This window comes from Macrobrachium rosenbergii, chromosome 21 (assembly GCF_040412425.1).
Source record: "Macrobrachium rosenbergii isolate ZJJX-2024 chromosome 21, ASM4041242v1, whole genome shotgun sequence".
Classification (NCBI taxonomy): Eukaryota; Metazoa; Arthropoda; class Malacostraca; order Decapoda; family Palaemonidae; genus Macrobrachium; species Macrobrachium rosenbergii.
Genome location: NC_089761.1, coordinates 35556773 through 35581531, shown reverse-complemented (window position 1 = coordinate 35581531; position 24759 = coordinate 35556773). Strand labels below are relative to the sequence as shown.

Here is a 24759-nt window from a genome sequence, read left to right as displayed (position 1 = left end):
TCTATTTAAGGTTGCTGATAACGGATCTTGCATAACCGTACGATAATTTGCACGATGACGAAAAGCAGGCTATGGCTGGCACTGCCGGGCGGAGGAGGAGGCAGCAGCAGACGACACACAGTATAACACGTGGGTCAAGTCAAATGCACAGTCAGTGTGAAAGAGACTTTGTTAAAGTGTGTGCACACGACGTCATCACTGTGATTAATGGTCACCGTTGACTTAAAAAGTGATTTTCAAGCTGTGAAAATCTTCATCTGTCGCTGAAGTGATTTATCACAGGTAAGATATTGATTGCCTGGATGGTAAATCACATATTTTCTTAAATATTTATTTTATTTTGCAGTTTTATGGTACCGGCGGAAGTCACCAACGTACATAGTCTTGTGAGCGGCAGGTGCCAGTCGCTTCTATTGCTGTTAAAATTTAAATGTTAAAATATGAAATACAGGGGAGGTGATGCACACACACACACACACACACACACACACACATATATATATATATATATATATATATATATATATATATTAACACGTATATGTGATAAGATTGCAATGTTTCTTATTCTGTGTCGTGATTTGTCTTGAGAGTAATATTGATGCGGCGTTTCTCTTATACGACAAACCATTGTCTGCATTCTTGCGGTTCCCGAATCAATGGGACATTGACACTCGCTTCCGTGATGACCTGTTGCAGTTGTTGTTGGAGTAACAACAGCACAACAACAACAACAAACAACATCAACAATAATAATAATAATAATAATAATAATAATAATAATAATAATAATAATAATAATAATAATAATATAGTACACTATTAACTGTGATTGATAACTGCTGTGAAGGTGATACCGAACGAAGTAACAAGAGATTAGTAACTCATAATATTAATATATCATCAGTAGTAATAGTAAAATAAAATAACAATAACATTAACAAAAGTGATAGTGGTAGCAGTAGTGGCATTGGTAGAAGGAGCTGCAACAGAAATCTGTTCCGCCTTTGACGAGAAGAGAAATGACTTTTGGCTCCTTGATTTTTCGGGAGATTGAGCCGGCCACGGGTTTCATAGCAAGATATTGATCTCTCTCTCTCTCTCTCTCTCTCTCTCTCTCTCTCTCTCTCTCTCTCTCTCAGACTAAGGAATGTGGCACACTCCCATACACACACACACACACACACACACACACATATATATATATATATATATATATATATATATATATATATATATATATATATATATATATATACATAGAGAGAGAGAGAGAGAGAGAGAGAGAGAGAGAGAGAGAGAGAGAGAGATTGGCCACGTTGCCTAGATGTAATTAGAAATAAGAAAAGGAGAACCGGTCAGAGAAGATGGTTAGTCTCGGGAAGGCGAGATTACCCAAGAGCGGCCTTCTCGGAAAAGGATTATTTGCTTTAGGTTAAGGGGTTAGAAGGACGTCCCTGTTGGGTGTTCGGAGTCCAGAGGGCTACATCACGCCTCGTAACCAACCAACAACATGTACTGAAGGAAACTCATGTGATAAAAAAGCATTTTTTTTATAAAAAAAACTTCCCATGTTTCTATATCAGTGACTTAGTTTAGCATTGTTTTAATATAATAATAATAATAATAATAATAATAATAATAATAGGCTTCAGCACTGCTTACAGTATTCCATGCAAAGCATGGTAAACGCTTCTATAGCAAGCAACAAATCTCGATGGTTCCAAATCATTTCAGACACACTGTAGCTAATTTAGGTTAAGTTATAACAGGTTTAAAAAAAAATTAATACACGATGTAAAACGAATGAATTTCTAACGCTTTAGGAGGGGTGAATCTTGTCGAAGGCTAATCGATTCTTGCACTGCACACCTGCTTTTCGCACCCTAATTACAGGTGTGAGGAGTTGTACCACATGTTACGAACAATCCTCAGTAATACTAGTGATGGTGAGGGTGCCGCCGAAGAAGACAACGGACGGTTTTATCTAATATAATCAGATGAGCTCTCCTCCAAATGGTGATCTCGCCTCCTCAATATCAAATGATCTCGACTCCAAAAAATATGAAATTATCTTGCCTCCAAAATATCAAATGATCTACCCCACAATATCAAATGATCTACCCCCCACAATATCAAATGATCTACCTCCCAGTGTCAAATGATCTCGCCTCCAAAATATCAAATGATCTCACCTCCAAAATATGGAATGATCTCGCCTCCAAAAAATTAAATGATCTTGCTTTAAAAAAATGTCAAATGATCTTGCTATCAAAATATCAAATGATGTCGCCTCCACAATATCAAATGATCTCGAATCCCTCCCCCCCCAAAAAAAAAGAAATGATCACACCTCCAAAATATCAAATGATATATCCCCAGTGTCGAATGATCTCGCCTCCAAAATATGGAATGATCTCGCCTCCAAAACATTAAATGATCTTGCTTTAAAAAATGTCAAGTGATCTTGCTATCAAAATATCAAATGATGCCGCCTCCATAATATCAAATGATTTCGCCTCCAAAATATTAAATGATCTCGCATCCAAAATATCAAATGATATCGCCTCCAAAATATTAGATGATCTCACCGCCAAAATATCAAATTATCTCACTTCCAAAGAATGGAATGCTCTCACCTCCAAAATGGAATGATCTTTCCTCCAAAATATCAGATCATATCGCCTCCAAAATATGGAATGATCTCACCTCCAAAATATGGAATGATCTCGCTTCCAAAATACCAAATGATCTCGCCTTCAAATATCAAATGATCTCACTTCCAAACTAATAATTCATGCCACATACAGTCAAATTATTTCACACATAAACAACCAGATTATTCCATCTGTATGCACTTAAATGATCTCACAAAATTGTATCAGCAACCAATCAATATTGTGTCATCAACCAATCAATATTGTGTCAAAAGTCAATCAATATTGTGTCCAATCAATAGTGTGTCAGCAACCAATCAATATTATGTCAGCAACCAATCAGTATTGGGTCTGTAACCAATTAATACTGTGGCAGCATCCAATCAATATTGTGTCAGCGACCAATCACTCTCGTGTCAGCAACCAATCAACATTGTGTCAGCAACCTATTAATATTGTGTCAACAACCAATCTATACTGTGACAGCAACCAGTCGATACTGTTCCCATAACAAATGAATACTGTGTCTGCAACCAACCTATATTGTGTCAGCAACCAACCTACACTGTGACAGCAACTAATCTATAATGTGACAGCAACCAATCAGCATTGTGTCAGCAACCAATCAACACTGTGTCAGCAACCAATCAGTTCAGATCAGCTGCAGACGGCTAACTCAAACTAGACTCGCCAGAATTGTTATGTCTGCGCAAGTGCTGAAGTGTACGTCGTTCTCACTTGTCGACACTGGCTGGGAATTAACGTAATACCAGGTGAACTGCGAACTGCTTTCGTGCTTTGCAGTCATTAACGGATTGCATGAATGTCTTCACTTCTGTTCTAAGCTTAATTATATATATATATATATATATATATATATATATATATATATATATATATATATATATATATATATATATATATATATATATATATATATATATATATATATAATGATATGCATTCAATCTTTTATTAATGTGTGTTTGTGTCTATGTATTTGTTTGTTTGGAGTAACATCATGCAATCTTTTTATTAATGTGTGTTTGTGTCCCTCAGTGTATTTGTTTGTTTGGAGTTAACATCTTCAGAGTATATTTTGCATCTTCCAGTCTTGGATGGAGGGAGCATCTTAGAGAGAGAGAGAGAGAGAGAGAGAGAGAGAGGCATGTGGTTGTGTTTTCTTCGACAGTTATTGAAAAGAAGCAGAAAAAATAACAAAGTATAATTTTTCTTATCTTTTTTTGTTTCTTCTTATTTAGCATATGATTATCGTTCCTATTATGATTACACGCGTGTATGTGCGAACTGGAATACATTATCTCGTTTAATCTGTGACGTACATAATGCATATTAAGTGGCTAAATGCAGTTTACCAAATTATACACATTAGGTATGAACGTTTGGTCATATGACAGATATATATTATGTAAATAAATGTATATATACATACATATATATATATATATTATGTCTATATAATAAGTAAAGGACTACAAGTCGAAAGGCCTTCAGCACTCCATTGTTTCTCTTTCTTTCGTGGATTTTGTCTTTGTTTATATATTCATCATGTTCCATATTTTCGTGATTCAGTTATACTTACACACATATATATGTATATAAATAAACACACACATATATATATATATATATATATATGTATATAAATATATTATATACATATACATGTATATATATATATATATATATATATATATATATATATATATATATATACATATATATATATATAATAATATAATAATATAATATGTGTAATAATAATAATAATAATAATAATAAATTTAGTGACAAAACACAGCCCTCTACCCATGTTCTAAGAACCGAAAACACAGGAAATAGCAAATAAAGGAGTTCAGATAACAAGCTTATACCTAGACCGTGAAACGTGTTGTTCGTCTCGGCTGGCTGTCCGAGTCCAGAGCGCCATACCAGGCCTCTTATTTCCTTTCATGACCGAGTACAATTAATTACGGGCCGCCTTGAATAGTTGAAGCCTTGGTAAAAATGCTGCCAGTAATTTAGTACAAATTGTTTATCATCTAAATAAGTAAAAAATGCGCTGAAGTTTCTTCGGCGCGATCGAGTTTTCTGTACAGCTTATAATCAAGGCCGCCGAAAACAGATCTATCTTTCGGTGGTCTCTGTATAATGCTTTGTGAGCTACGGCCCAGTGGTGGCGTGTCCTATACTGTTGCCAGGCGCACGATTATGGCTAACTTTAACCTTAAATAAAATAAAAACTACTGAGGCCAGAGGGCTGCAGTTTGTTATGCTTGATGATTAGAGGGTGGATGATTAACATACCAATTTGTGGCCCTCTAGCCTCAGTAGTTTTTAAGATCTGAGAGTGGACAAAAAAAAGTGCCGACGTTCAGACAAAGCCGGCACAATAGTTTTCTTTTCAGAAAACCAATAAAAAGGGTAATGAATTGACGTAGGTAAAATATGACTTTTGAAGACCCTTAATAAGCAAGAATTAAAATGTAATCACTTAGCTTTTCTTACAGTATCTTTTAAGCACTCAAAGGTACTTAAACTCACTAAACAGGTCAGACAGGCACTCACAATCAATGAAATTCCCCACACAATCAAGCCAGCATCCACAAGTCATTTAAAAGTCAATAAGTCAGGTCAAATGAGCATCCAAAACTATTTAAAATTCCCAGAACAGATCATATGAGCATCCCAGGCTATCTAAAAGTCCATAAATATATCAAACTACCATTCACAAACCATATAAAAGTCTATCAAATTCTATAAACCTCTATAAAAGTGAAGTCTTGCAAGATAGTGAGCATCAAATTTAAAAATCTTTAAACAGATCAAACGAAGCATCTATATACAATGAAAGTTGCAAGATCAAGTGAGCGTCCGCAAGCTATTTAAAAATCCCTCGACAGATCAAACGAGCATCTATAAACAATGGGAGTCAGTTGCAAGATCAAATGAGCATCCATAAGCTATTCAAAAGTCCCTAGACAGATCAAACGAGCATCCATAAACAATGGAAGTCAGTTGCAAGATCAAATGAGCATCCACAAGCTATTCAAAAATCCCTAGACTGATCAAACTATTACCTGTAAACACTGGAAGTCAATTACAAGATCAAATGAGCACCCAAACGTAAATTACTCAACAAAATCGCATGACGTCCACAATCACTTGAAGTAGGTCATGAGATCAAAGCGAGAATCCACAAACACGCACGCAGAGATTACAAAAGGCTGGCACGTAAATTGTCGTGACAAAAACTGGTTATTTATGTCTCGAAGGCAAAGGGATCAGGGATGAAGGATTTTCGTGGTGGAAAATCGTGGCCATATCGTCTTCTTTAGAATAGGTGCGAGGAAGACCAGTCCCCAAGTAACGGGTTTTGGTTTTTATGATTTTAATGCGAATTTTCTTTTGAAGGAGTTTTAGGTACTGTTTTGTTCAGTTCTGAAGAGTGAATGTTTTTTTTTTTTTGTTTTAGCGAATTTGAAACTTGATTTTTCTTTTGAAATTACTAATTTTTTTTTTTGGCAAAGGGTGGTGCTTTCCTTTAGAGGACTGAGAGTCTTGTTTTAAGGGTTCGAACAATATTGTTTCCCTTTAAAACGCCCAGAATTTTATTTCTGAATGGTCGAAAAATATTTTGCTTCCCTTTAAAGGTCCGAAGTTTTGCTTTTAATGGTCGAAAAATATTTTTCTTCCCTTAAAGGGCCAAAGTTTTGCTTTTAAATGGTCGAAAAATTTTTGCTTCCTTTTAAAGAGCCAAGAATTTTATTTTGAATGGTCGAAAAGTATTTTGTTTCCCTTTAAATGGCCGAGTTTTACTTTTGAATGGTCGAAAAATATTTTGCTTCCCTTTCAAGGGGCGGGATTTATTTCTGAACGTTCGAAAAGTATTTTATTTCCCTTTAAAGGGGCGAAAGTTTTACTTGTAAATGGTCGAAAAATACTTTCTTGCCCTTTAAAAGGCCAAGAAGCTTTTCTTTTATGGTCGAAAAAAATTTTTTTAAAGGGTGGTGTCTATTCAAATGGCAGAAAAAAACTTGTGGGCATATCATTTAAAGGTGCTTTAAATGGGTAATGAAAATTATAGAAACCAGAATATCACCTTGATCATGGGTTCTTTTCAAAATGTAAACTAATATTTATTCTCTTTTTTAAATGAGCATAAACTTTTGTTTTTTCCTTTAAATGGACGAAAGTGACTGCTTTTGTTTTCTTTTATCTTCTGAAGGAGTAAAATCTCTCTCTCTCTCTCTCTCTCTCTCTCTCTCTCTCTCTCTCTCTCTCTCTCTCTCTCTCTCTATATATATATATATATATATATATATATATATATATATATATACGTTTATATATATATATATATATATATATATATATATATATATATATATATATATATATATATATATATATATATGTGTGTGTGTGTGTGTGTGTGTGTGTGTGTGTGTGTGTGTAGAAACACACTGAAAATCAGAGAAGAAATAAAAAATCTGAGATACGAAAATAGATTTAAAAAGTACAAGCGGCCGTGTTACCACATTCAATTACTGGATGTCTGGCTCAGATTCGCCATGATTGTTGGGGCAGTCATTCTTACTCTGCGTGCGCGCGCGCACGTGCGCCTGATTTATCTGCATGAAGCAATCACGTGGTACGTCAAAGTACGTTAAGGTCCCTTTCACGGGAAAGTGATTTGTGATGTCTGGAGATCTTTATCTTTTTTTTTTTTTTTTTGTAGGTTTAGTACAATGCCTATTTTTCTTTAGCAGAGGCCGATGGAATGGGCGACGCGATGGTTTTATGATAATGAGAGCGTTAGGAAGGGGCAAACCTCCGCCAAGGGTGGGGGTTCTAACCTCAAGAAAGGCTGTTCCTTCGGCCTGAAGATTGCTTTCCTATCTCTCCCAAAATGTTGCCATTAACGAGGTCCATTTTCAGTGAAATTTTCGTAAAAATCCACGCATAATTTTTTATGTCATTTTCTGATTAACGTTGGGTCTGGTCGGTGTTCGGAGAGATGACCGCCAGTGAATGCCAAACGCTATTGGCATATAAACCCTGTAGCCCCATTGCTGAAGCTATGGACAGACCTTTCCCCGCTGGGAGGTAATACTGTCAGTGCACCCCACATGGTGCACTGTAGGCATTACTTAAGGTTCTTTGCAGCGTCCCTTCAGTCCCTAGCTGCAACCCCTTTCATTCCTTTTACTGCACCTCCGTTCATATTCTGTCTTTCATCTTACCTTCCATCCTCTTTCAACAATTGTTTCATAGTGCAAATGCTTTGAGGTTTTCCTCCTGTTACACCTTTCAAACCTCTTACTCTCAATTTTCCTTTCAGCGATGAATGACCTCATAGGTCCCAAGGCTTGGCCTTTGTCCTAAAGTTTATAGAGTGGCAGTGGGTCACACTGACCAGCGAGAACACAGGGCAGACTTGTGTTCTTAAGATGACAGACTCTACTAAAACTGAATAAATCTTTTGCGTTATTTAAATTTACTCTAAAGGAAAGGAGCGCGCTATTAATGTGACAATGTCTGTTGAACAGTTATTCATCACTCAAATTCTTGCGTTATTTACGCAATTTACTCTTGCCTTACTAAGGTAACAGTTATTCTTCACTCAAATTCTTGTGTTTTCCAGCAATTTACTCTTGCCTTATTAATGTAACAGTTATTCAACAATCAAATTCTTGCGTTATTTACGCAATCTACTCTTGCCTTACTAATGCAACAGTTATTCAACGCTCAAATTCTTGCGTTATTTACGCTATTTACTCTTACCGAAAAGCGTGCCTTATTAATGTACGTTATTTACGCTCGTCTCTTAGACATGAGCTCCCACTCTGTGATTTTTTCCAAGTTATAGCTTGAATTGCTCTGAGATCGACTCGCAAGAAACAGTATAACTTTTTGTATTCACTCACCCTCTAATAACAAATTCCAAAGTCTATTATTATTATTATTATTATTATTATTATTATTATATTATTATTATTATTATTCAGAAGATGAACCCTATTCATGCTGAACAAACCCACCAAAGGGGCCATTACAGACTTGAAATTCAAGCGTCCAAAGAATATTATGGCGTTCATTCGAAAGAAGTAACACAAGGTAACGGAATATACTGTACAGAAAGACGAGATCTGCTATCAGAAAAAAAACACAGGTAAATTAACAAATTAATAAATAAATGAAAATTTAAGTAAGCCTCGGAATATTCAAGCTATAACTTGGAAAAATTCATAGACTAGTACCTCAAGTACCTAAGAGACAACTGAAGCTGTATCACAAATTAGCCACCTGGGTAAACGGGAAACCCACCTTGGGGCAAGCCAGCCTTGGCACGTATGCTCTCTCCTACGCCAGGAGACCTGCAGGAGGTGAATAAGATGTGGCCTTCATGATCTGAAGATGCTACGGAGTCTGGTGCACGCGGGTAACGGGTCGCATTGAGGCCTGGCATTCAACGAGTGGATCTGCGATTGTTTACGGAGCAGACCGGTCGTGGTGGCGCATATACCAGTGATGGCATTGGCGGGATATTTTCGGTTCTGTATGAAACGGAACGGTCAGCAAACAATGTGTGTTTATAGGCACCGTTCGTTTCCGTGCATTTCCAAGTGGCTTAATTTGGTACAATTCTTTATTTCTTTATTTGGACGTTGTTGGGCACCTGTATTTTAGATACAATGTATATCTTCTCAGCTGCAATGGTTTTGTGAGAATATTTTGTAGTTAGTACTTTTAAAAATTACTTTGCAATTGTCAAAGAATTTTTCGTTTGTGGGCACCGTTCTTTTCACTCGACTTCAAGAAGTTCAACTCATAAATATATTCTCTTTTCTTCGTCTTGGGGTTTTATAAAATTGAGTGAAGAAGAAAAAACTGTTTTTCACTTAATGAACCAAGAAAATATACCTTGGAGTTTAGTTTGCTATGTAAACAAAACCTATTTTCCCTACAATGATGATGGAAATCATAGCGTGGCTCCAAGTTTTTATTAGAACAGGAAAGTGTATTTTTTTACTCAGAAGTGAGATAAGGAATCAAGATTTAGCCTGACTTTTTTTTTTTTTATTTTCTAAGTTGTTCCTGTAATAAGTATTCATTCACAAAACAGGTTTGTTGGGCAAGTGTACAACACGTACAGTATACTCGTATATGTTGTAAGATTAAGAAATACGTTACACAGCTGATTCCTAAGAAGATCTAATTCTAGCAAACTTATTTGTTTTTATATTTTATCAAGCAAGTTTATCCCCAGTAGTGCAACTCACGTGGTGCACTGTTGGCATTACTTAAGGATCTTTGCAGCGCCCCTTCGGCCACTAGCTGCAACCGCTTTCGTTACTTTTACTGTACCTCAGTTCATATTCTCTTTCCACCCTCTCCTAACAACTGTTCCACAGTGCAAGTGCAAAAGATTGTCTTCCTGTTACACCTTTCAAACCTTTATACTTTTAATTTCCATTTCAGCGCTGAATGACCTCATATGTCCCAGCGCTTGGCCTCTGGTCCTAAAATTTAGACTCCATTCCAAATAAGTTTATTTTATATTATGCTTTCAATTCTTCTTTTTTAATATGAATGATCATACGAATGTACTTCTACAGAAAGGGTTTCATTTCTATTTGTTTTTATTTGTTTTCACTCGCATATTATATTGATTGATTTATTTTTTATATATATTTATTTGTTTTTGTTGGAATCAGTGTCCCTTTTAATCTGGAAATGCTCGTTTGTTCCCAAACTCGATTTAAACCAGACACTTCAAGTCAAGACGCAAGAGTACCCCTACAGGATCTATGGGAATGCAAATCTTGTTGTATAACTCTGGGGAAGGCGGGGAAAACTCCTTTCAAGGTCACGGGTTAAGGACTCCTTCTACTGCGTGTGAAGGATACGGGAAGGATGTAGTCTCTCTCTTTATCAAACGATGGAATTCTGTTGCATAAATTTGCTAGCCGACTCTGCATGTCGTTTAAAACTGTTGATGCTGTAATCTCTCTCTCTCTCTCTCTATCAGAAGACGGAATTCTGTTGCATACATTTGCTAACCGATTCCGCATGTCGTTTAAAACTGTTGATGCTGTAATCTCTCTCTCTATCAAAAGATGGAATTCTGTTGCATAAATTTGCTAACCGATTCCGCATGTCGTTTAAAACTGTTGATGCTGTAAAGCCTCTCTCTCTCTCTCTCTATCAAAAGATGGAATTCTATTGAATAAATTTTCTAACCGATTCCTCATGTCGTTTAAAACTGTTGATGCGGTAATCTCTCTCTCTTTCTCTCTCTCTCAAACGATGGAATTCTGTTGCATGAATTTGCTAGTCGATTCCGCATGTCATTTAAAACTGTTGTTGAGGTAATCTCTCTCTCTCTCTCTCTCTCTCTCTCTCTCTCTCTCTCTCTCTCTCTCTCTCTCTCTCTCTCTCCTCCCCGTCTGTATGTCTGTCTGGAAAATGTTGCTCCCTCTCCAATCTCGCATTCAAGTTGACCTTCAGCACACCTTGATCATGACTACGTAGCCTAGTTTGTTTCTCTCTCTCTCTCCTGAAACCAGAATTGCATAATCGACCACCAGTTTCTCTTCCTACTGCTTTTATACTGTATGTCACTTTGTACATTTCTTGCAAATAAAGCAACTCAAAAGTGCTAAGTGTCTGCTGATACATGGGATTTCAAGTGCTCGTGTTTTGTGGAAGTAATACTGACTATAAGTGCTAAGTGTCTTCTGCTTCTTTGAATTGAAAGTGCTCTTTTTTTTCTGTGGAAGTAATGCTGACTATAAGTGCTAAGTGTCTTCTGCTTCTTGGAACTGAAAGTGCTCTTTTTCTGTGGAAGTAATGCTTAATAAAGTGCTAAGTGTCCTCTGCTTCTTTGAATTTAAAGTGCTAATATTCTGTGGAAGTAATACTGAATAAAGTGCTATGTGTTTACGAGATTTTAAGACTTATGGTGATTGATATGTCCCAAATATTTGAAGTTGTAGTGTTAACTCTGTTCAAGTGCAAAGTCTTTGCAAATATTACGAGCTTAAAGTGCTAAGTTGCTACAAATGACGAGAACGTGAGGTGCTGATAATGTGCGAGGACTCTAGCGTAAAGTGCATCATCTGTACAACTTACTCGGAAATAAAAGTGCTGATTCTATTAAAAAAAAAGATTTTAGGATGCCAGTTCTTCATAGCTTAAAAGCATTAAAATAAACAGTTAAATAAGTGAATGTAATGGTAATATTGTAATGTTAAGCAGAATGTTTAATAATTTATCCTTTTTAGATAAAGATATTATATGTATATATATATATATACATATATATATATATATAAATATATATATATATATATATATATATATATATATATATATATATATATATATATATATATATATATATATATAAATATATAGGTATGTATAACTCCAACTTTAAGTTAGATTCATCTAAATGAACAAACGTCATGTTAAATGAGTTTGTATGTATGTCTGAGAGAGAGAGAGAGAGAGAGAGAGAGAGAGAGAGAGAGAGAGAGAGAGAGAGAGAGAATATGATAAAACAGCCCAAAAAAAGAGTGAAACTGTATTTTTTGTATAGATTCGAAAGTGAAATTTTGTGCATGTAAGATTGCCCGAAAGAATGAGAGAGAGAGAGAGAGAGAGAGAGAGAGAGAGAGAGAGAGAGAGAGAGAGAGAGAGAGAGAGAGAGAAAGGAAGCTTGCGAAATACACTTCTCAATAAACAACAGTGATAAACGTATGGGAATTTTAGGATAATTTTCAGGTAATCTCTCTCTCGCTACTACGTTTCCTCTACTTTCTCTCTCTCTCTCTCTCTCTCTCTCTCTCTCGAACACTCTTCAATGCACAAAAATTCACTTTCGAATCTATATAAAAAAATACCATTTCACTTTTTTTAGGCTGTTTAAATATACTTTCTCTCTCTCTCTCTCTCTGTACACACACACACACATATATATATACAGTATATATAATGAATCTGACTAGTACTTGGACTTGTGACCACCTACAAGGGCATGAGGCTAGCAGCCTCACTCCCATAACAGTGCTCACTCCATTCCCACTCTTACTACTACTACGAATGCTTAAGTGTTATCATCTAAGCAATTCGAAAGTTAACGCGACTGCTTAGTCGAGAAGTTGAGTCTCGGAGCCTTCGAGACACCGATTCGTTATCAAGTTTGGTTTGCTTGCGAAAGCATTTGCAAAGTCTGCAAGCACTGTGTTTGATGTTGCTCGCATACTGCCTCTGATTTAAAGTCTTTAAAGACTTGTAAAGTCTCTAGAGGTCTTTTAAAGTCTGTAGAAGTCTTGTGAAGTATGTTAAAGTCTTTAGAAGTCCTTTAAAGTCTTTAGAAGTCTGTTAAAGTCTTTAGTATGTTAAAGTGTTGTGAAGTATGTTCAAGTCTTTTTAAGTCTTTGAAAGTCCTTTAAAGTCTTTAGAAGTCCTTTAAAGCCTTCAGCAGTCTTTTAAGGTCGTTTAAAGTATATAGAAGTCTTTTATGTTTAGTAGCTTTTTAAAGTTGTTTAAAGTCTTTAGAAGTCTTTTAAAGTCTTTAGGAGTCTTTTAAAATATTTTGAAGTCTTTAGACGTCTTTTAAAGTCTGTTAAAATCTTAAGAAATTTTAAAATTATTAGAAGTCTCTTAAAGTTTACAATCTTTTAAATACTTTTCAAAGTGTTTAAAGACTTTTAAGGTCTTTACAAGTCTCTTAAAGTCTTCTAAATTTAGAAGTCTTTTTAAGACTTCATAAAAATATCAAAGTCTTATAAAGTCTTTAGAAGACTTTTAAAGTCTTTACAAGCCTCTTAAAGTCTTATAAAGTCTTTAGAAGACTTTTAAAGTCTTCACAAGTCTCTTAAAATCTTTTAAAGTTAGAAGTCTTTTTAAGTCTTCATAAATTTTTAAAGTCTTATAAAGTCTTTAGAAGAATTTTAACGTCTTGAAAAGTCTTTAAAATTTAGAAATCTTTTTAAGTCTTCATAAAAAACATTAAAGTCTTATAAAGTCTTTAGAAGACTTTTAAAGTCTTTACAAGTCTCTTAAAATCTTTTATTAAAGTTAGAGGACTTTTTAAGACTTCATAAAAAATTTTAGTCTTATAAAGTCTTCAGAAGACTTTTAAAGTCTAGAAAAGCCATCGAAATGTCTGTTTGGGCTTAAAATGGCAGACTGAAGCCACCACCTCGATCCCCACGTCGTCGGGGAACGTAAAGGTTACGTGGCGGTCAAGGCTTTCGATTGACACAGCAGGTGGATGTAATTAAATTTATTGATGTTTTTGAAGTTTGTTTGTCCAACGCAGCTTCTCATTTCCCTCGCTGCTACTCTCTCTCAGGGTGAGTGAATGCTACAAGTCACGTAAGCACAGAACTTGCTGAGTACTGAATGTATATTAATTGTTAGTATACATCCATATGTATCATCATTATCAAAGAGTTTTTTCAGCATACATCTAAAACAGCTTAATTAAGAGGGTTTGCCAGGTAAACTGCAGGTGTAATGGGTGTTAATTATGTCACAGTTCACCTCTTCTTATCAAGAGTGTCGAAAGATAACTATTATTATACCAGTCGTCTTATCTCTGTCTGTCCAGAGATTAAGATGTGGTTATTTGAGAGAATTTTCTCTGACCAATGGTAACCGCTGGACCACGAGAATGGATGAGGTTGCCAGCTCCATGGATGTCCAAAGGACTTATGGGTCTTCTGCGTCTGACAGTTTACACAGATAACCCATCCAGGTAATGACCAGACCCAGCGTGGTTTAACTTGACTCGTATACTTGAAGTTAGTATTAAAAAATGCTTTATTTTTTGCTGGTCAATTCAAAACTTGATCTGAAAGCTTCTCCCATGGCTCGGAGAGAGAGAGAGAGAGAGAGAGAGAGAGAGAGAGAGAGAGAGAGAGAGAGAGAGACTCGTTAAAGGCGTTTAGTGTGAGAAAGTTCCCAGCTTTCCTTTTAATAAGTCTTCATACGTCATCATGACGCCATCTTTATTCCCACGCCAGTTTTCACAAAATGCGAGAAGCTACGCCAATCTTTTCTCACGATCAAGAAGCAGCAGCGGCAGCATCCAGAGGTCCACACCAGCCATCTCATTCCCTTGAACACCTTAACACTTTCACGACAAGTGCCTGTGCTTGATAAGGCTGATTTCAACCTACATCAGTCAACACTTTGGGTGATATTTCACTTCATTTTGTCTCGGAAAAGCTTTTTATGTGACTGCGTGTGTGTGTGTGTGTGTGTATGTGTGAGAGAGAGAGAGAGAGAGAGAGAGAGAGAGAGAGAGAGAGAGAGAGAGAGCTCTTGCCACAGCAAGCCATACATGAAATGGATGTTTGGTTGTTCATTTTTGAGAGAGAGAGAGAGAGAGAGAGAGAGAGAGAGAGAGAGAGAGAGAGAGAGAGAGAGAGAGAGAGCTCTTGCCACAGCAAGCCATACATGAAATGGATGTTTGGTTGTTCATTTTGTGTGGGAGAGAGAGAGAGAGAGAGAGAGAGAGAGAGAGAGAGAGAGAGAGAGAGAGAGAGAGAGAGAGAGAGAGAGCTCTTGGCCACTGCAAGCCATACATGAAATTAATGTTTAGTTGTTCATTTTGTGTGTGTGCATAAGACAGAGAGAGAGAGAGAAAGACAGAAAGAGAGAGAGAGAGAGAGCGCGCTCAGGCGCCTTAGGTGAACGCGTTATGCTTGGCAGGGAACAAAGCGGACTGGCACTTTCTTGTCTCTCTTGGTAAGTCATGCTGTGAAAGTTCGAGATTTCTGGTTCTGAAGTGAAAACAGAAAGAACGGGGTAGAAAAAATGAATAAATGAAATGAATTACACACACAGAGAGAGAGAGAGAGAGAGAGAGAGAGAGAGAGAGAGAGAGAGAGAGAGAGAAAAAAACTATTGCCATTGCGGGCCATACATAAAATGTATGTTTGGTTGTTCATATTTTGTGAGGGGGGAGAGAGAGAGAGAACTCTTGAAGATGTACACAGATGCTTAAGAATACATGGTTGTATATTCTTTGAGGAGAGAGAGAGAGAGAGAGAGAGAGAGAGAGAGAGAGAGAGAGAGAGAGAGAGAGAGAGAGAACTCTTGAAGATGTACATAGATGCTTATGAGTATGTGGGTGTATATTCTTTGTGGAGAGAGAGAGAGAGAGAGAGAGAGAGAGAGAGAGAGAGAGATTTAACCTACAGGTAAAATGACCTAGAATACCAAACAGACTCTTCCTGCAAGCGGTACACCAACCTTTACCTACTTCGTTATTTTAACTGACTCTTTGTATGTGCTTTTTGTTTGTTAGTTCAAGGGAATTTGAAGAAACTTGTGCATCTGTCTGTGATTTATTTAAAAAAACAGCTAAACAACAAAGTTTAAAGGAATCAGACATCTACATTCATCTGGAGACCTTTCCGAAAAGACTGAATTTTGAGAGAAATCGACCAAGAACTCCGACGGTTTCCATGGCAACAGATTGTCAACTTTGAGCGGATTTCTCCCTGAAGTTAAGCATTTAACCCTCACCGTAGGGGGGGGGGGAATAATGCCCTCAGTGCACCTCCTTCGGCCCTAGCTACAGCCTCTTTTAATCCTTTTTGCTGTACCTCCGTGCATATTCTTTCTTCCATCTGACTTTCAATCCTCTCTAACAGTTATTTCATACTGCATCTGCGAAGTTTTCCTCCTGTTAACCTTTCAAACCTTCTCATTGTCAATTTCCCTGTCAGCGCCGAATGACCTCATAGGTCCCAACGCTTGGCCTATATTCTATTCTGTTAACCATTTAATCTAATCTAACCAAACCTAAGAAGGTCACCTAATTGATATGTCTATCTGATTTGATCGAATTCCGTCCGGCCGTTCTGGAGCTATAAAGTTATAAAGTACACAGCACATAAACAGACGTTATTTACGCAGAATGGAACTTACAGTGCGTAAGCAAAACTTAGGGGGTAACCCCCTCCCTTCCCGCCGAAGGACTCCCTGAATACTGATGAGGCATTTTCCCTTCTGGATTCCTGAAGGAATGCAAGAGAGCAATAGAAAGCCGGCGACGCGACGTCAGAGTTACATTGATTTGTTTACAAGTCAAGAGGGGTGTGGGTTGGGAAATGAGTCGGAGGGTTGGGGGTTGGGTGGGGGAGTTTCAGGTTAATATGAGTTTATTGCCTTTTTTTTTTAAGTTTGGTTTTTTATTACTTTTATATTACCGTTATTTCACAGGTGGTTCAGAACAATCGGCAGATGTGTTTTTATTCATTTGCTTTTTATGCTTTTTATCAACTTTTGTTTGTTTGACTGTTTGTATGTATGTATATATATATGTACAATTATATATATATATATATATTTATATATATACTATATATATATATATATATATATATATATATATATATATATATATATATATATATATATATATATATATTACAATAAATAAATAAATATGTATATATTTATTTATTTATATATTTATATTTATATAAATAAATAAATCTATATATATATATATATATATATATATATATATATATATATTTATAATTATTTATTTATTTATTTATAATGTATATATACATATATATTTATTTATAGTATATCTATATATATATATATATATATATATATATATATATATATATATATATATATATATATATAATATAAAACAAAAACTGCCTCTACATTCTCACAGTTCCAATTTAACTCACACAGCCCAAATTACCCGCCATTTCCAAAACAGCCTAGGGAACACCTGAGGCGGAACCGGAACAGTTGTTCTGTCCCGCGAACCGCGTCACACTTGCGCGGGTCAGCTACGCGGTGAAATCGCCTGACATGAATGGACCAAGGCGTCACCAAGTTTACGAACGAACGCGTGGAATTGGGTTGGGGGGAGGGGCGGGCGGAGGGAATTCCATTCGGTTCTGAGAGAAAGAGACGTTGCTTGTGGTCGTTTATGAGTATATTCTTCTTCTTCTTCTACTTCATGTCACCCTCCTCCTCCTTCATCTTCTTCTTCTCTTTCTCCTCCTCCTTCTACTTCTTCTCACCCTCCTCCTCCTGCTTCTTCTCTTTCTCCTCCTCCCTTCTTCTCCCCTTTCTCTTTCTTCTTCTCCTCTTTCTCTTTCTCCTCCTCCCTCCTTCTTCATCTCACCCTCCTCCTCCCCCTTCATCGTCTTCTCTTTCTCCTCCTCCCTCTACTTCTTCTTCTTCTCACCCTCCTCCTCCTGCTATTTCTCTTTCTCCTCCTACTTCTTCTTCTTTTCTTTCTCCTCTTCTTCTTTCTACTTCTTCTTCTCCTCCTCCTCCTTCTTCTTCTTCTTCTCCTTCCCCTCTTCTTCTTTGAGTCCTTATTTGCAAGCGTTCTTCAGAAAGAAACGTAGAAGTGTGTGAACTTTATACGAAGAGAGAATAAAGCTGGCAAAGCGAGAATGAATAATAGAGAAACAACGAGAATTACGCTTCTTATTCTGTTTTTTTTTTTTTATTCCTCTTCACCTCCTGTTTATTATGGTTACTATTATTCGCTGTTATTATAAACATCACCCTTGTTCGGTTTCGTATTGTATTTATTAATTACATGTATTATTACCATTCTTGTTTTTCCTTATTATTATTATTTTTATTATTATTATTTTGGTTTTCCAATTATTATTATTATTATTATTATTATTATTGTTATTATCATCACAGGTGAAATTATGCTACCTTAAATTATTGTTCTTCCTATTATTAAATTATTTTATTATTATCATTATGAAATTATTATTATTCTGCTTATTATTAATAATATATATTTACACTTACACCATTGTGGATTTCTTAACCATTATTATTATCATCACAGATCAAGATGCTACCTTACAAAGTCATCATGTGGGGGGGACTAAGCGTCCTGACCTACGTCTACGTCGTGGGGGAGCTGAGCCACTTCCTGCTGGGGATCGTCTCGCGCCCTATGGCGCAGGAGATCCACTACGGAGACAAGGCCTGCCTGCCCAATCCCGAGGTCAAGGTGCAGTCGAGGGACTGCCAGGATATCAAGAACGTCACCGGGTGAGTGTCTGGGCTTAGTGGCGTTCCCCATGGGAGTGTCCTGGTTTTAGAAATTGTTGTTGTTTAAATGTCTTGTTATTATTATTGTTATTATTGTTGTTGATTCTACTCGTCGTTATTATTAATATTATTGTTGATTCTGCTTCTGTCATTATTATTATTAGTGCTAATAGATTCACAATTTCTGGAAAAACAATCTGAGTAATAAAAATCCACAATTATATTGTAAATATACAGTAATATATTTACTATATAGTTGTGGATTTTTATTACTCACATTATTATTATTATTATTATTATTGATTCTGCTTCTGTCATTATTGTTATTATTATCATTACTGATTCTCCTTCTGTCATTATTATTATTATTTTGTTATTATCATTATTATCATCATTATTATTATTATTACTATTATTTGTATTACTACTGATTTTGCTTGTCATTATTATTATTATTTTTATTATTATTACTGATTATGCTTTATTCATTATTATTATTATTATTATTATTATTATCATCGACTCTTCTTCAGTCATTATTAATATTAGTTATTAACATCATTATTATAATAAAGTCAGCCTGTGAGAATATGTACGATTTAAACAGCATAAAGATTTCCACAGCATATAAAATTTCCATTCATAAAATCTCAATATATATGCGTCTTCTTCTTCTTCTTCTTCTTCTTCTTCTTGCTCACCTGTCCAGGTGTGAATCCTTCCACGGAGAGGACTTCACGAAGCTCTGCGTCTGGGATTATTCTGGCCTCGGGATCGACTACCAGGTTCTGGCTGGGCCAGCTTTTGTTGCTGTGTTCACGACCGCTGGGGTCTTCATAGGGTTCTTGGCTGACAGAGTGAATAGGTAAGGCTTAATGAACGAGAGAGAGAGAGAGAGAGAGAGAGAGAGAGAGAGAGAGAGAGAGAGAGAGAGAGAGAGAGAGAGAGAGAGAGAGAGAGATTTATAAAGGAAATTCTAGAAATAGAGAAATCTTTTGATTCTAAATAGAATAATAGAACAGTTGAGATCTTTCTTTAACAGGCATTTTTAGAGAGAGAGAGAGAGAGAGAGAGAGAGAGAGAGGAAATTCTAGAAATAGAGAAATCTTTTGATCCATAAATAGAATAATAGAATAGTTGAGATCTTTCTTTAACAGGCTTTTTAGGAGAGAGAGAGAGAGAGAGAGAGAGAGAGAGAGAGAGAGAGAGAGAGAGAGAGAGAGAGAGAGAGAGAGAGAGAGTCAAAGGAAGTTCTAGAAATAGAGAAATCTTTTGACCCATCAACTGTTGAGATTTTTTCCATAAAAGGTTTTTTCGTGGAGAGAGAGAGAGAGAGAGAGAGAGAGAGAGAGAGAGAGAGAGAGAGAGAGAGAGAGAGAGAGAATGAATAAGTAAAAACGTATGGGAAATGAAATGTAGGCTTACACACCCATAGCTTTTTTTTTTTATTTACGTGCAAATGCAAAGCCACAAAATTAAGCCGTGGGCAGGTTCCCTTATCAAACAGGCCTATAACTCCCCTTGGGCGTAAGTTATTTTCGAGGATATATTATAATTCTTCTTCTACATTTTCCAGGAAAGTTGTAGTCACGGTGTGCTGTGGTTTGCTAACGTTGTCCACAGGGCTCATGGGAGCGGCTGTGTCATATTGGCAACTGGTCGTACTGAGAATGTTAATGGGAGCAGGGTAAGTATTTTTGGCAATGTCTACACTGAGGTAGAACTACTATTGCTCTAATTCTATATGTTTATATATATAGATATACAAATAAATATATATGTATATAAATGTATATGTATATATATATATATATATATATATATATATATATATATATATATATATCTGACAGTTTGAATTCTCTTTCAGAGAGTCAGCCTTCTCGCCAGTATGTAGCAGTATGATATCTGACATGTTTCCCGAGGTAAACTCACCTTCGCCTTGTTCATTTCATACTTATAGAAGAAAATTGTTCTTTGATCGGAGTCCTTATTTTATGTATATTTTGATTATGAACTGTAAGATGAGCTATCTTCAAAGTTGCATTGAATTCTGTTACTTGTTGTAGCAGATGACGTTCTTTTAATATTTTTTTTATTTTAGTTTAAAATGTGTAAATTTCGTAAAGGTTACAAGTATATGAACTCTTCTTATTAAAAATGTACAGCAACCATACGTTCATATATATATATATATATATATATATATATATATATATATATATATATATATATATATATATATATATATATAAAACCTATAACCATAAGTTCATATATATTGATTTATGTTGATGTTCTAACATTCAAATTGAGTTCATGCAGCAAGACTGTAATTGACTGTAAATATTCATCAACTGATATAGTACGTTATGAATGAAGATCTCTTGCATTACTTCAGTTATAATGCAGGCAAAAATAGTTTCTGTAATTATTAACGTGGCAGAAAAGTTATTAAAGATCACGACCGATAAATGCAATAGTTTCTGTTAAACTTAAATTTTCTTGTTCTCAGACAGATTTAAAGAAAATGGGAATAATATAGGACACTAAACTAGATGTTAGAAAGTCTCGATCTCTCCCTCTATATAAGAAACTAAAGCAGATATGAAGTCTCTCTCTCTCTACATAAGCCAATCACAACATCATTAAATAAATATTTATTTTACAGTCTCAGCGCGCAATGGCCCTCGGTATTTTCAACTGGGGCATCTACTTTGGGTATGGATTATCCTATGCTGTGGGTAACTTCATAACGCAAGCTAATATTTCCGGACTGGTAAGTTTCAAAAGACATCACTTCCACATTCTTAAGTAATCTAAGGTTCTACACTGGTTGTTGTATAGATCTTTAGCATTCCGATTTCATTATTCACTACCAGTTACTTTAGTTACTTATGTCTAATTTAGACGACCTTACTTTGCTTAGTTAAGTACAAGAAAGATCGACTGATTTTTTGTACGTTACTTTAGTACGAGAAAGATTGATTTATTGATATATAAATGCTTGGTCAAATAGAGGAATGACGATTGAAAATTAAAATTAAAAAATAAAATACTATTTTGAAAACAACAAATTAATTTAGCTACAACTAAATATTTTGAAACAATCCAGCATCTTAAATGTATTTCTTTACGTTATTGACATCATCATCTTTGAAATTTGACTTTATATCCCTGAGATATGGCGCCACCTTCTCTCCTCAACAAACTTGGGACAGTCCATTAATGTGGCCCCGTAGGAGGCACGTGGTGCACTGTAGGCATTACTTTAGTTTCTTTACAGCGTCCCTTCGGCCCCTAGCTGCAACCCCTTTCATTCTTTTCACTGTACCCCATCTTTATTCTCTTTCTTCCATCTTACTCTCCACCCTCTCTTAACAGTTGTTTCATAGTGCAACTGCCAGGTTTTCCCACTGTTACACCTTTCAAACGTACTTTACTCTCAATTTTTATTTCAGCGCTGAGTGACCTCATAGGTCGCAGCGGTTGACCTTTGGCCTAAATTTGATATTCCAGTTCCAGTTATAGTCTGTTAATACTTGCTCCACAGTAAGAGCGATGGGGTCGGGTGGGGGGTTTATCACAAAGATCACACATTGGTGGACTGTCACCCTACAACAGGAACTGTGTGTCAGATAGTGTACAAGAAGGAACCTCCTTCCCTTTGCAGGGTTGGAGATGGTCTTACATCCTGACCGGCCTGTTAGGAGTCTTGGCTACAATTCTCCTCCTCTTCGTCCCGGAGCCCCTCCGCAACAGCCAGCTGAACAGCAAATACATCGAAAAACACTCTGAGAAACCTGAGGCGTGTAAGGAGGAATGTCTCAGCACGGGGACCACTCCAGCAGAGGAGGACCTGAACGATCTGGCGTCGCCCACCAGCACCGGGTCGCGCGTGGGACTGTGGAGTGGGGACTCTGGCCTGAAGCAAGTTCTGAAGTCTCTTCTCATGTTGCCTATGGTCATCATTGCCGTTGCTGCTGGCATAAGGCACACTGGTGGGTAGTTTGGTTCGTTTTTTGTACTGCAGAGTCGATGTTGACTTATACGATCTGTTTAGACTTGTTATTCTGCTTTTTATCGTTTGGCTTCTTTGTTGTAGGGTTAATAATTTTCCTGTTCAGAGTTTGCAATTGACCCTTTTCATCTACAACTGGGTTTTCTCAACTTGCTACCCAAACCTAAAGACACTTCTCATTTACAGCTGGGTTTTCGTGGGCCTACAACACGCAGCTTTACTTCTCTACCTATTACCCGGATTTTAACCTTGGACTCTGGGTCACCGGGTGCTCCATCATTGGGGGGTCCTTGGGAGTGGCAGTAGGAGGCTTCGTCTCCGACAGACTCGTCAAAAGGATTGGTCTTCGAGCGAGGTTGTATGTCCTCGCAGGGAGCCAGGTAGGTCGAGGACACTCCTATACATTTGTATATTTTTATTGTCTTGCTTAGGTGATGATCATTATGTTGAGTGGGGTTATCTAGGTACTTTAGTGACGTTGTTCCATGAGCTTTATGTGTTATTAAATGAGGCTGGAGAATATCTTGTGGAATTTTAGAACAGTGTTTATTTATGACTTGCTTTGAAAATAAATAAAGATGTCTATGAGAAGTATCTATTTAAGTTTGTCAGAATGGCCAGTGTTTTGCTGTCTTACTGAATCATTAGGACTTCACATTATGTTTATTATAACACTTAAAACCTAATAATTAGTACAGTCTTAGTTGTTTTGCTTTTTGAAAACCTTTTAGACGATCTTAGACATGTTACTGAAATCATTTGACGAACTAAAATCGGCCAGTTCATTTATGAAATTCATGTTTTACTTTTCCACCAGCTGCTGGCGACGCCATTTGCTGCTGGAGTTCTGTATTTCCCTCCTCCAGGGGCCTTCTTCAGCTTACTGGGGGCTTATTTGTTTGGTAAGTCTCCGGGAATAGTTTTCAGTAATACTGATGACTCTCATGTTTGTTTTAACATAATCAATGCGATACGTCATATCAGCAATCATAATCTTACATTTTATCTCCCATTTTTCTAACATTTTATCTCCCATTTTTCTACTGGTGTTGGCTTAGACAGTGCTCTTTGAATTTACATCAATAACAGGGTTGCTTTATACACAACGTTATTTCCCAAGCAATCATAATCATACATTCCATCCTCCATTTTTCCACCGGTATTTTCTAAGATAGTGCTCTTTGCATTTACTTGACTAACAGGGTTTCTTTGTGTACAATGTTGTTTCCTCATAGGTTAGATGATTTTCTTGTTTGTTGTAATAAAATCAACGCAATCCGCCATATTGGCAATCATGACCTTGCACTCCATTCTCTTTTTCTACTAGAATTTACTCAGACAGTGCTCCCAGCAGTTGCTTAATTAAGTCCCTGCTTCTTTCTCTTTTATATGGCACGGGTCATACCAGTCATTTCTGTCTGTTACCGTTTAAATTAAAATTAGAATATATCATGGTGTTCATTCGAAAGAAGTAACAGAAGGTAATGGGAAATAACCCCCCCCCCTCCCCCAAAAAAAAAAAACAATAAAGAAAGTGTGCTCTCCTGTATTTAGGGCAATGAGGTAATGAACCTCTTACTGATGTTTACCTTCAGCTGAAATGTGGTTTGGCGTCCTGTTCGCCGTGATTTTGGAGATCGTCCCAGCAACTGTCCAGTCGGCGGCCATAGCCGTGTTCCTCTTCGTCATGAACAACATTGGGGGGAATCTCCCTGTTCTGGTGGATCCGATATCGCGCGCCCTCGACTACCGCAGCGCCCTGCTTATCATGTACCCTGGAGGGTATCTAGCTAGTAAGTTTACTGCTTTCGTCTTGGGAATGCTTTCTCATTCTGCTTATGTATCCAGACTGTGTCTGTTTATTGTTGTTATTCAGAAGATAAACCCCGATTCATATGCAACACGCCTGCCCACAGAGGCCACTGACTTGGAATTCAAGTTTCCAAAGAATATTATGGTGTTCATTTGCTT

General features: G+C 36.5%; 2 protein-coding genes across 3 annotated transcripts in view; one reads left to right on the top strand and one right to left on the bottom strand.

The window, feature by feature from the left end:
• LOC136849927 (ketohexokinase-like) overlaps nt 1–24759 on the bottom strand; it is a 324411-nt gene that overhangs the window by 14676 nt on the left and 284976 nt on the right. The window lies entirely within an intron of this gene.
• Nucleotides 154–24759, top strand: part of LOC136849923 (sphingosine-1-phosphate transporter SPNS2) — a 26050-nt gene continuing 1444 nt past the window's right edge. The window contains exons 1-10 of the mRNA XM_067123440.1: nt 154–282; nt 18559–18767; nt 19477–19632; nt 20344–20454; nt 20638–20692; nt 21439–21546; nt 22441–22768; nt 22975–23168; nt 23606–23690; nt 24384–24581. Coding sequence (XP_066979541.1) covers nt 18565–18767; nt 19477–19632; nt 20344–20454; nt 20638–20692; nt 21439–21546; nt 22441–22768; nt 22975–23168; nt 23606–23690; nt 24384–24581 — 1438 coding nt within the window. The 5' untranslated portion in view covers nt 154–282; nt 18559–18564. The remainder of the gene's footprint in view (nt 283–18558; nt 18768–19476; nt 19633–20343; nt 20455–20637; nt 20693–21438; nt 21547–22440; nt 22769–22974; nt 23169–23605; nt 23691–24383; nt 24582–24759) is intronic.